Source organism: Mchenga conophoros, linkage group LG4 (assembly GCF_057382185.1).
Source record: "Mchenga conophoros isolate Kocher_MC1m ecotype Shallow Benthic linkage group LG4, M_conophoros_male_GT1.1, whole genome shotgun sequence".
Classification (NCBI taxonomy): Eukaryota; Metazoa; Chordata; class Actinopteri; order Cichliformes; family Cichlidae; genus Mchenga; species Mchenga conophoros.
In genome coordinates, this window is record NC_140529.1 from 2,774,415 (window position 1) to 2,786,684 (window position 12,270).

The 12,270-nt window shown below is 43.4% G+C and overlaps 1 protein-coding gene across 1 annotated transcript in view; it reads right to left on the reverse strand.

Annotated features, from left to right (window-relative positions):
* LOC146575273 (protein NLRC3-like) overlaps nt 1–12,270 on the reverse strand; it is a 132,893-nt gene that overhangs the window by 35,057 nt on the left and 85,566 nt on the right. The window contains exon 9 of the mRNA XM_085269947.1: nt 4,979–5,152. Within this exon, the coding sequence (XP_085126073.1) occupies nt 4,979–5,152 (174 nt within the window). The remainder of the gene's footprint in view (nt 1–4,978; nt 5,153–12,270) is intronic.

A 12,270-nucleotide genomic window follows, 5' to 3' on the forward strand; every position in this document is an offset into this window, starting at 1 on the left:
ATGACTGGATATGTAAAGCGCTTTGGGGTCCTTAGGGACTAGTAAAGCGCTATATAAATACAGGCCATTTACCATTTACCATTTATTTATAAGTGACAATACCCAACAGACAACAACAGTCATCTGAAGCTGTTTAACAGTGTAAGGTAACCGCCTCCACTGTGAGCAGCACTTGGTGATGGTGGGAAGAAGAACTCCCTTTGACACAAAGATCCTCCCAGTGAAAACAGGCTCCAGGAGGAGCATCTACCATGACTGGTTGCAGGGTGAGGGGAAAGAGAAGAGATGAGCTCAGAGAGACAAGAACAAAACAGAGAGACAAAAGTTAAGGACATGCAGTAGTGACATATAAAAGCATCAGGAGTGAAAAGTGGGGAGAAGAAAGCAGAGCATCATGGGAAGTCCACCAACAGCCTATAGCATATAGCAGCATAACTAAGGGATGGTTCAGGGTCACCTGATCCAGCTCGAACTATAAGCTTTATCAAAAAGGAAAGTTTGAAGCTGATCTTCAAAGTAGAGAGGGCGTCTGTCTCCTGAACTCAAACTGGGAGCTGCTTCCACACCCAGTCCAACATAGCCAGGCTTTCTTTGCTGCTTTGACAAAACCTCAAATCCCAGTCAGAGATGGTGAGCATCATCACAGTGATGATCATTTCTCTGTAACCCAGGCTTTCTGCTTCAGGATCTGTGCACGCTCACAGAACAAGGAGACCTTTCACTAACTGGATGGACTGGGCTCAGCCTACAGATGAACTGGTGCCAGAGATCATAAAGAACATCAAACAGTCAAATTCAACACTTTTAATGGAAATATGAGATTGATGCTGCAGACAATCATGAAGCTGCTGAATTCATGAACATCAAGAATGCAGCGAGTGGTAAAATAAAGATTTGACCTCAGTGTGCTCAGTGTTCCTGTCTATTCCTAACATATTCCTAACATGATAGCTGCACTTTAGAGCTCTAAAACTGGAACTGACACATGTTTAAACTCTACATGTTACTCAGTACATTCAGCTCTGACACTCGCCCACAGTCCAACAAAGGAAACATGGAGATCACATCAGTTTGTCACCAAAGTCTAATTATTAGGGCAACTTAACCTGTTATAATCTCGTTAACTCATTAACTGATTAACGTCAGCAATTATTTTAATCACAGTTTTTAAAATCATGATTATTGTGAAAGTGCTCACTGGCTCTGAATATAACAGCCATGGGTCACAGGAGGGATGTTGATCAGTGCTGGCTTGAAATGGGCGTCATTATGCGTCTCAGCCAATGGGAGCATTGAGGGTGGGCCTAATACTACTGCAGCGCTCACATGACCCAGGACAGAGAGAAAGGGGCGGGGACAGAAACATGGAGACAGGTACAGATCTTTGACATGTTCATTTTAAACTGTTCCAGGAGGCAGTGTTGATACAACTAAAGTTATCTGTTGTTGAAGAAGTCGGTCTGAGGAACGTTCTTAGGATCAACAAATGACGGCATGTATGAGCCTCAAGACGCACCATCACAAGAAGAACACATGAGCTGTAGAAAAAGGAGAGACTACGAAAGCCACGGCGTTACAACATGAACCAGCTGTTGGTCTCTCTGGAGACTACTGGGCGTGGCTGGGTAACCATGGTTACCTGGGAGTTACAGAAACGTGCAGAACATGTGATTCATGTTGCACAGCAGTGGGACATTTGAAATAAAGTCAGCACACTCAGTACAGATAGTGCATCAAATATGATGCTGCTGCCAGACGTCTGCCTTTGAACACGTCCCTGCATCGCGCACAACACCAAGGTTGCCATGGCAATCACAGCTGACAGGGACAAAGTGCACAGCTGGAAGCCTGCAGGTATATTTAACATGATGTATTTCTCAGTGTCCTGTCGGTGTGTGAGAGACAAACAGCCTCTGTATGTGTGTGTAAATACAGCATGAATATGTAGAGGACATGTTTGTGGATATAAGTAAATGAAAGCTCTGCGTCATTTGAATCTTTGACTCTTGTTTCTGTTGCAGGTCTGTGACTGAACTTCTGGGAGGAGAAACGTTGGTTTCATGCTCTGTGATTCTGTGTTTTGTCATCTCTCTCAGGTGATGGAGAGCTCAGATGATGACCCCGCCTACGTGGCCACTTCAACTGTGAGAGACAGAATGTGAAAAAAAAATCCATGAATCCACATGGTAGGATTTGTAAAGAATTTATTGGTAAATCAGGGTGGAAAATAAGTATTTGGTCAATAACAAAAATACAACTCAATACTTTGTAACATAACCTTTGTTGGCAATAACAGAGGTCAAACGTTTACTATAGGTCTTTACCAGGTTTGCACACACAGTAGCTGGTATTTTGGCCCATTCCTCCATGCAGATCTTCTCGAGAGCAGTGATGTTTTGGGGCTGTCGCCGAGCAACACGGACTTTCAACTCCCGCCACAGATTTTCTATGGGGTTGAGGTCTGGAGACTGGCTAGGCCACTCCAGGACTTTCAAATGCTTCTTACGGAGCCACTCCTTTGTTGCCCGGGCGGTGTGTTTTGGATCATTGTCATGTTGGAAGACCCAGCCTCGTTTCATCTTCAAAGTTCTCACTGATGGAAGGAGGTTTTGGCTCAAAATCTCACGATACATGGCCCCATTCATTCTGTCCTTAACACGGATCAGTCGTCCTGTCCCCTTGGCAGAAAAACAGCCCCATAGCATGATGTTTCCACCCCCATGCTTCACAGTAGGTATGGTGTTCTTGGGATGCAACTCAGTATTCTTCTTCCTCCAAACACGACGAGTTGAGTTTATACCAAAAAGTTCTACTTTGGTTTCATCTGACCACATGACATTCTCCCAATCCTCTGCTGTATCATCCATGTGCTCTCTGGCAAACTTCAGACGGGCCTGGACATGCACTGGCTTCAGCAGCGGAACACGTCTGGCACTGCGGGATTTGATTCCCTGCCGTTGTAGTGTGTTACTGATGGTGACCTTTGTTACTTTGGTCCCAGCTCTCTGCAGGTCATTCACCAGGTCCCCCCGTGTGGTTCTGGGATCTTTGCTCACCGTTCTCATGATCATTTTGACCCCACGGGATGAGATCTTGCGTGGAGCCCCAGATCGAGGGAGATTATCAGTGGTCTTGTATGTCTTCCATTTTCTGATGATTGCTCCCACAGTTGATTTTTTCACACCAAGCTGCTTGCCTATTGTAGATTCACTCTTCCCAGTCTGGTGCAGGTCTACAATACTTTTCCTGGTGTCCTTCGAGAGCTCTTTGGTCTTGGCCATGGCGGAGTTTGGAGTCTGACTGTTTGAGGCTGTGGACAGGTGTCTTTTATACAGATGATGAGTTCAAACAGGTGCCATTCATACAGGTAACGAGTGGGGGACAGAAAAGCGTCTTACAGAAGACGTTACAGGTCTGTGAGAGCCAGAGATTTTCCTTGTTTGAGGTGACCAAATACTTATTTTCCACCCTGATTTACCAATAAATTCTTTTGTTCTTCTCTTGTTAGAAAGACGCAGTCCCAGCAGTTAGCTTGTCTGCTAGTTAGCTGAGAGCTAGCTCAGTTGTACATTGAATACCAAACCGTGTAAACCAGGGGTGTCAAACATATGGCCCGTGGGCCAAATCCAGGCCTTGAGATAATTTCGTATGTCAAATATTGATGAATTTTCAGGCTTGCTGATAATCAATGTGAGCACGGCTGAGATGTTATTCTGATGAGCAAACCATGTGGCCAAACACTTTAAGAGACAGACTGGGATCATACCATTATGTGAAAGAAGACGGAAATGTCCCATAGACAGCAAGGGTAGTGGTAGAGACCAGTACACAGAGAAATGGGAGCTGTATTGAAATGCAAGCGTGTCAGGAAAGAGTGAAAAGGCAAAATGAGCAGCATCTGGCTGCATTTCAGTGATACTGGAGAGCACAAAGCTGAGTGCAACATTTATATAGGAGATATACAGGAGACGCTGAGAGCGGAACTGATAAAATTAGGAGCTGGCTAAAGTGAGACCCATTTTTATTTCCACCCATTTTCCATTATGGAGGACAAAAGGTTTCAAACTGGTCCAGGTCTTAAACCTCACGTGTTCTTCCTAATAGCAGTAAATGGATAGAAATAAGGCTTTTATGAAAACACTGAATAAAACTTTCTGCTTTTAAAAAGACTAAATGTACAGTTCAGTATTGAATACTACATAAAATAAACTATATATAAAGTGTGTCTGAATGGCAGAGATGCAGAAATATGTGCATATAGCACAGAGCCACGGCTCAGTGTCTGAATGAGTCTCACAGACCTGAATGTGCTGTTGAAGCCATTTATAATTATAACGTAATTCTTTACTCGTTTGATCTGCTCCTTACCACAAGCCACCAGACGTAGAAGGTTTTGGACTTTTAACTATATTTTCTCAAGTTTTACAACTTTTCTTACTGTTAAAAACCTCGTTATGGCCATTCATGCTATACAAAGTAATTAGACATGTGTGGTATCTACAGAAACGTCAGAATCTCAGCTAAAAGTTCACAAAACCATCTCAACAACCACCAAACAGCTGAAACAGCAGGTGAACAGATCACACAAAAAAGATGTAAACACAAATCCCCCTGATCATCTGTTTTTTAAACATGAAGCGTCGTTTTGGACGTTCATTTACTGCTGGTTCAGTGAATTTTGGTTGGACAGTGATGAAACCTGCAGCCTCAGAATCTGTGAGAAGTCTGCTTTCAGCTCGCAACAGCATTGTTGTGTTGTGTTGTGTGGATCCACCTCTGCAAACTCATCACTGTTTCACCATCATGTTTCTACTTAGACAATAACAAAGGAAGCAGTTCCCAGGAACTACTTCCTGTCTTGTTAACATAAGAGTACGTTGCCCTTCAAAACACCTCCACTTCTCCTCTTATTAGAGGACTGCCTTATTATTAATCTGCTAATTCTGTCAGTTGATGAAAGAAAAATGCTTGATCTCACCTGAGAGTTTCCAGTGTACAGTGTGGACTCTTCAGTCCTTCAGACAGAAGCTTCACGCCTGAATCCTTCAGGTTACTGTTACTCAGGTCCAGCTGTCTCAGATTAGAGGTCTGAGAGCTGAGACCTGAGGCCAGAGCTTCACAGCTTCTCTCTGACAGGTCACAGTGACTCAGTCTGAAAAATAACAGATAAACAATTACAAAAATAAAACACTTATGTTGAAGCGTAATGAGATACTATTATATTTAGCAATATTTCATCTTGTTTTTGTCAAGAAACTGAGCACTGATGCAGAGCAACATGTGGAGAGAATCAGAGGAGAAGAAGTGAAGAGAGAACAGCAGTAAAACAACACTGAATTGTTCAGTGTGCTTTTGATATCAACAGAATGTGTCAAATTTCTTTATTTTGTATTTGTTTTAGTAGAATTGATGATTATCACTTAGATAACAACCACAGGCCAGGTCTAAATTGCACTTTGGTGACAGTTACACCCAGAAATATTTCAGAAACGTGGACAATTTGTGCTCCATTGTATTCAGTATTGAACAAACCGAGTACCGATGACCACTTAATATTTTTGATATTTTATTTGAGTTGTTCCACCTGATCTGTGTTAACTAAAATAAACATTTAAAAGCTAAAGCTATGATCACATATGTACTTACAGAGCTTTGTTGGAGGCTTTGACCACTGGCAGCAGCCTCAGAAGAGCATTTTTAAAGGCTCATGTTCTCACTTAGATCATTTATTTCTACTTACATTTCATTCTGGGAAAAATGGGGATTACTTTGAAAAAGGGAACTATTTTCCCCAAAAATCAGCCCTGGATTAGTAAATCACTCCAACATGTTCTCAGGCAGAAGAAGCTGTCTTGTTATGAGGGAGAGAAGAAAAGTAAGTAAGTAAAACTTTATTTATATAGCACGTTTCAAGATAAAAATCACAAAGTGCTTCACAGAAGCTAAAACCTAAAAATAAAAATCAACTAAAAGCAAGTTTAAAAAGATGGGTTTTTAGCTGTTTTTTAAAAGCGACCACTGAGTCCACAGATCTCAGGCTCAAAGGGAGAGAGTTCCACAATCTGGAGGCCACAGTTCCAAAAGCTTTGTCGCCTTTTGTTTTCAGCCTCGTGTGTTGGACAGCAAGCAAGCCCTGGTCACATGACCTCAGGGACCTGCTGGGAATGTATGGATGTAAAAGTTCACTTATATATGTTGGTGCTTGTCCATGCAGGGCCCTGAAAGTCAAGGTCAAAACCTTAAACTGGATCCTGAATTTAATGGGGAGCCAGTGCAGCTGAATCAGCAGGGGTGTGACATGGGAAAACTTGGAGGACTTGGTCAGAAGCTTTGCAGCAGCGTTCTGAACAACTTGCAGACGATCCAAAGATGCTTTACATAAACAAGTAAACAAAGAATTACAGTAGTCCAGACGAGATGAAACAAATGCATGAATGACAATTTCTAATTCGGAGCGCGATACAATGGGACTCAGCTTAGCAATGTTTCTCAAATGATAAAAACAGGAGCGAACCAAAGATTTTACATGGGCATCCAAAGTCAGAGCTGAGTCAATACTAACACCAAGGCTCCTGATAGACGGTTTTGCAAATGTAGCAAGTGGACCTAAGTTTTCCATAATACCAGGTACAAAATTTTTAGGAGCACAAACAAGAACTTCAGTCTTCTCCTCATTTAGTTGAAGAAAGTTTCCAGCCATCCAACATCTAATGGAGTCTATGCGCTTGTGCAAAATCTGTAGCTTGGAAACATCATGGGGCTTAAAGGAGATGTATACCTGAATATCATCTGCATAGCAGTGATACGAAATGTCCTTAAAAGTGCTTAATAAGTGTTGAAGAGGAAGTAAATACAGTAAGAACAATAAAGGCCCCAAAACTGAACCTTGCGGCACACCATAGGTAAGAAAAGTAGAAGAGGAACTGTACTTAGAGGTAGCCACAGAAAAGGATCGTTCATGCAAATAGGATTCAAACCAGTCCAAAGCAGCCCCTGATATACCCACCCAGTCTCTCAGCCTATCTAGCAGAATATGATGGTCCACAGTATCAAAGGCGGAGGTCAGGTCCAACATCAACAGAACGGAGCATTCTCCTGCGTCACATCTCATCAAAATGTCGTTGGAGACTCTAAGAAGTGTAGTTTCAGTAGAATGAGCTCTACGAAAGCCAGATTGGAATTTATCCAGAATGCTGTATTCATCTAGAACAGCTATAAGCTGCTTAGCCACAACCTTTTCTAAAATCTTAGAAATGAACGGTAATTTTGAAATCGGTCTGTAGCTACTGAGAAGAGAAGCATCAAGCTTAGGTTTTTTTAACAGTGGGTGAATAACAGCATTCTTACAATAAACAGGGACCTGACCAGAAACCAGTGAGGTATTGATAATTGTGAGCACACAGGGACCAATAGACTGAAAGACATTTTTAAACAAAGATCCAGGTAAAATATCAAGAGAGCAGGAGGATGCTTTCATTGAATTAACCAACTTGACCAGCTCAGGTAAGGACGCAGGTAAAAATCTTTCTAACATTACAGGCCTAGCTTGAGTTGGAGCAGACAAGAGAGACACAGAAGGAGAGATATTGTTCCTCACGTTACTGACTTTTTCAACGAAGAAAGAAAGAAATTTTTCACAATATTCATTTGATGAAACTGGGACAGCAGGTGGAGCAGGAGCAACAATATCACTAATGGTGTCGAATAGTACCTTGGGGTTACCTCTGCTCTTAGACACTAAGTCTGAGAAATAGGCCGCCCTCGCATCTCGAACTGAAGTGTTAAAAGAGACTAAAAGGTCCTTTAAATGAAGGAGATGGACATGCAAACGCGTTTTCCTCCATAAACGCTCAACCTTACGGCAGCAACGCTTTAAGAAGTGAATGCTGTCATTTAACCAGGGAGACGACTGAAACCGGAGCTAGTCTAACTTTGACAGGACAAACATTGTCTAAAATACAAAGACAATGATTATTAAAAAGATTTGTTAAAAAATGAACATCATTATAAGGAGATAAAACTAAATTAAAAGCATCGGAAAATTTAACAGCACTAGACGAAGTTAAGATGCGAGAGCTAACCACATGTCGAATAGGAGAGAGGGACAAATGGAAAGACAGATTAAAAAGAATACAATGATGATCCGAAATAAAAATGTCCTCAGTACAAATAAAATCAATGTTTAAACCTAAAGTAAAAACAAGGTCCAGTGTGTGTCCTTTGGTGTGTGTGGGACCAGACACATGCTGAGTAAAATGAAAAGAATCCATGACGCTAAGGAAACCTCTGGCAAAGAGAAAACAGAAAAGCAGCTAAAATCAGATGTAAAAGTAAAGCAGAGCATGAGCTGAATAAAGGACACTCAAGGCTGGCTTGGAAAGGAATGAAGTCCATGGTGGGGATGCAGAACAAGGAGCAAAGATGAATGTGATGCTGAATCACCAGAAGACTTGGACTCATTTGATTCCAGCTTTTTTTTATTTTATTTTTATTGACATTTTAGAATCACTATACAATACCATCAACTTCAGCTTTCTTTCAGTACATATATTTTTTTCTTTTTTTCTATATTTAAACAACTAAAATATCCATACAATAAGAATGAAAGAAGAAGAAGAAAAGAAAAAGAAGCAAAACAGGAAACAACAAACAACATAAATAAAAAATACATGAGGAAAAAGAAAAAGGAAAGAAAAATAAATAAATAAATAAATATAGGGAGTGTGTTTTTGTTTCCATTAATGTAACTAATTTTTCCTCTAGTCTTCTAGTAGTTAACAAAGTCAAAATCTAATGCAAAAGCAAAAACTGGCCTGTGTTTTCTAATGTAGTCCATCCATTTCTTCCATCGTGATACAAACAGGTCCCTCTTGTAGTTCACATCTGCTGTCATTTTCTCCATTCTGTAAATGTCCAGTGTGATGTTCATCCACGTGTTCATAGTTGGGCTCTCTGAAGAAAGACATTTTTTTGTGATGGCTTTTTTTCCTGCTGCCAGTAAAATATTAAACAAGTATTTATCGTTCTTTGTCCATCCTTCTGGCATAAGTCCAAAACGTAGAGTTTTACTTTCCAAAGGTAAATATCTTCCAAATGTCTCGTGTATCGCTGCATGTATTCCCTTCCAATAAGTTTTAATAACATGACAGTCCCAGAAAATATGATAGTGATTTGCATTTGTATTTCCACAATTTCTCCAGCAAGCGGGAGGGTTACCTTCATAGTGAGATTTTTGGAGAGGTGTAATAAAATATCTTATCAGGCATTTCCACCCAAATTCCCGCCAGCTCTGTGAGCTGCTACATTTCCATTGATATGCCCATATTGTTGTCCATTCTTCCTCCTTTATCTCTATTCCTCCCTCCATTTTCCATTTTGTTTTGATATACAAGGTTGAGTGTAATTTCATATTTGTTAATCCTTTATAGAGGTCACCTATAATACCTCTGTTTTTATTTGAACTGCCCTTTTAAATACATCTAGCAGCTGTTTACTCAATTCAGCCTTAGCTTTTATCGTTTTATTGACAAAATGCCTCATCTGTAGACATCTATAAAAATCCTGTGTTTCTAATGAATATTTATCTTTCATTTTATCAAAACTAATTAGTCTGCCTTCCTCCATTACCATACATAAAGCTGTTAATCCTTTATATGTCCAATCTTTGAATCTGGTGTCCAATTTATTTGGAGCAAAATGTGTGTCATATGCACACCACTTAAGAACTGCTATATCCTCTTCTAGTTTATATTCTTTTATTACTGTTTCCCAAATTTTAAAAGTCAACTTGATCCATGGATTTTCAATAGTTTTTATTAAATTTTGCAAGCTTCTGTCTGCTATAATAGCTTATATGGGGATGGAGGTCAGACTCTCCTCAATAACTTTCCATTGAGCGTCATATGAAGGATTACATCAGCATATCATAGGCCTTAATTGTGCTGCCCAATAATATTCCCTAAGAGAAGGTAAGCCCCACCCCCTTTTCCTTTGTTAAGTTGTAGGGTTTTAAATCTAATTCGGGGCCTTTTTCCTTGCCATATGTATCTTGACAAAATTTTATCCCATTCATTAAACTGTTTCTGGTTAATTTCTATTGGTAATGTTTGAAATAAATATAATAATTTAGGAAGAATATTAATTTTAATTGAGTCTATTCTAAAATATAAACTTAAATATGGAATTAGATCAGAATCAGAAGACCCTTATGAAAAGGATATCGAGGGAACAGTTTACCCTGCCCGGGATAGGGTTACCGGGGCCCCGCCCTGGAGCCAGGCCCGGGGAGGGTGCCCGAGGGCGAGCGTCTGGTGGCTGGGCCTTAGTCCATGGGGCCCGGCCGGGCACAGCCTGAAGAGGAGACATGGGCCCATCCTCCGGCAGGCCCACCACCCGCAGGAGGCGCCATAGGGGTCGGGTGCATTGTGTGCCGGGTGGCGGCCAGGAGCGGAAGCCCTGGCGGACTGACCCCCGGCTGCCAAGACTGGCAATTGGGACATGGAATGTCACCTCTCTGGTGGAGGAGCCTGAGTTAGTGCGTGAGGTTGAGAGGTACCGGCTAGATATAGTCGGGCTCACCTCTACGCATGGCTTGGGCTCTGGAACCAGTCTCCTGGAGAGGGGCTGGACTCTGTCTCAGTCTGGAGTTGCCCCTGGTGAGAGGCGGCGGGCTGGGGTGGGTATTCTAATATCCCCTCGGCTTGCTGCCGGTACGTTGGGGTTTTTCCCGGTGGACGAGAGGTTTTGTTCCCTGCACCTTAGGGTCGGGGAACGGGTCCTGACTGTCATCTGCGCTTATGCGCCGAGTGGCAGTTCAGAGTACCCAGCCTTCTTAGAGTCCCTGGGGGGGGGGGGGGTGCTGGAAGGTGCTCCACCTGGAGACTCTGTTGTCCTGCTGGGAGACTTAAATGCTCACGTGGGTAATGACAGCAAGACCTGGAGGGGCGTGATTGGGAGGAACGGCCTCCCTGATCTGAACCCGAGCGGTGCTTTGTTATTGGACTTCTGTGCTAATCACAGTTTGGCCATAACGAACACCCTGTTCGAACATAAGAGTGTCCATAAGTGCACGTGGCACCAGGACGCTCTAGGCTGTAGGTCGATGATCGATTTTGTAATTGTATCACCAGACTTGCGACCATATGTTCTGGACACTCAGGTAAAGAGAGGGGCTGAGCTGTCAACTGATCACCACCTGGTGGTGAGTTGGATCAGGTGGCGGGGGAGGACGCTGGACAGACCTGGTGCACCTAAACGCATAGTGAGGGTGTGCTGGGAACGTCTAGCAGAGGCCCCAGTCCGCGAGATCTTCAACACACACCTCCGGCAGAGCTTCAACAGCATTCCGAGGGAGACTGGGGACATTGAGTCCGAATGGACCATGTTCAGCGTCTCCATTGCCGAAGCTGCTGCATTGAGCTGCGGCCGCAAGGTGGTTGGTGCCTGCCGTGGTGGTAATCCCCGAACCAAATGGTGGACACCAGAGGTGAAGGGAGCCAACAGGCTGAAGAAGGAGTCCTATTGGGCTTGGTTAGCCTGTGGGACTCCGGAGGCAGCCGACAGGTATCGACAGGCCAAGCGGAATGCGGCTCGGGCAGTGGCTGAAGCAAAAACTCGGGTGTGGGAGGAGTTCGGAGAGGCCATGGAAAAAGACTTTCGGACTGCCTCGAAGAGATTCTGGCAAACCGTCAGGCGTCTCAGGAGGGGAAAGCGGTGCTCTACCTGCACTGTGTATAGTGCTGGCGGAGCGCTGCTGACGTCGACTGAGAAAATTGTCAGGCGGTGGAAGGAATACTTCGAGGACCTCCTTAATCCCACTGACATGTCTTCCGAGGAGGAAGCAGAGTCTGGGGATGAGGGGAATGACCCACCAATTTCCGGGGGCGAGGTCACTGAGGCAGTTAAACAGCTCCTTGGTGGCAGAGCCCCTGGTGTTGATGAGGTCCGCCCCGAGTTCCTGAAGGCTCTGGACGTTGTAGGGCTGTCCTGGTTGACACGCCTCTGCAATGTTGCGTGGAGATCAGGGGCAGTACCTGTGGACTGGCAGACCGGGGTGGTGGTCCCCATCTTTAAGAAGGGGACCGGAGGGTGTGTTCCAACTACAGGGGGATCACACTCCTCAGCCTCCCTGGGAAAGTCTATGCCAGGGTGCTGGAAAGGAGAGTTCGTCCGCTAGTCGAACCTCGGATACAGGAGGAATAATGCGGTTTTCGTCCTGGTCGTGGAACACTGGACCAGCTCTTTATCCTCTCGAGGATACTTGAGGGTGCA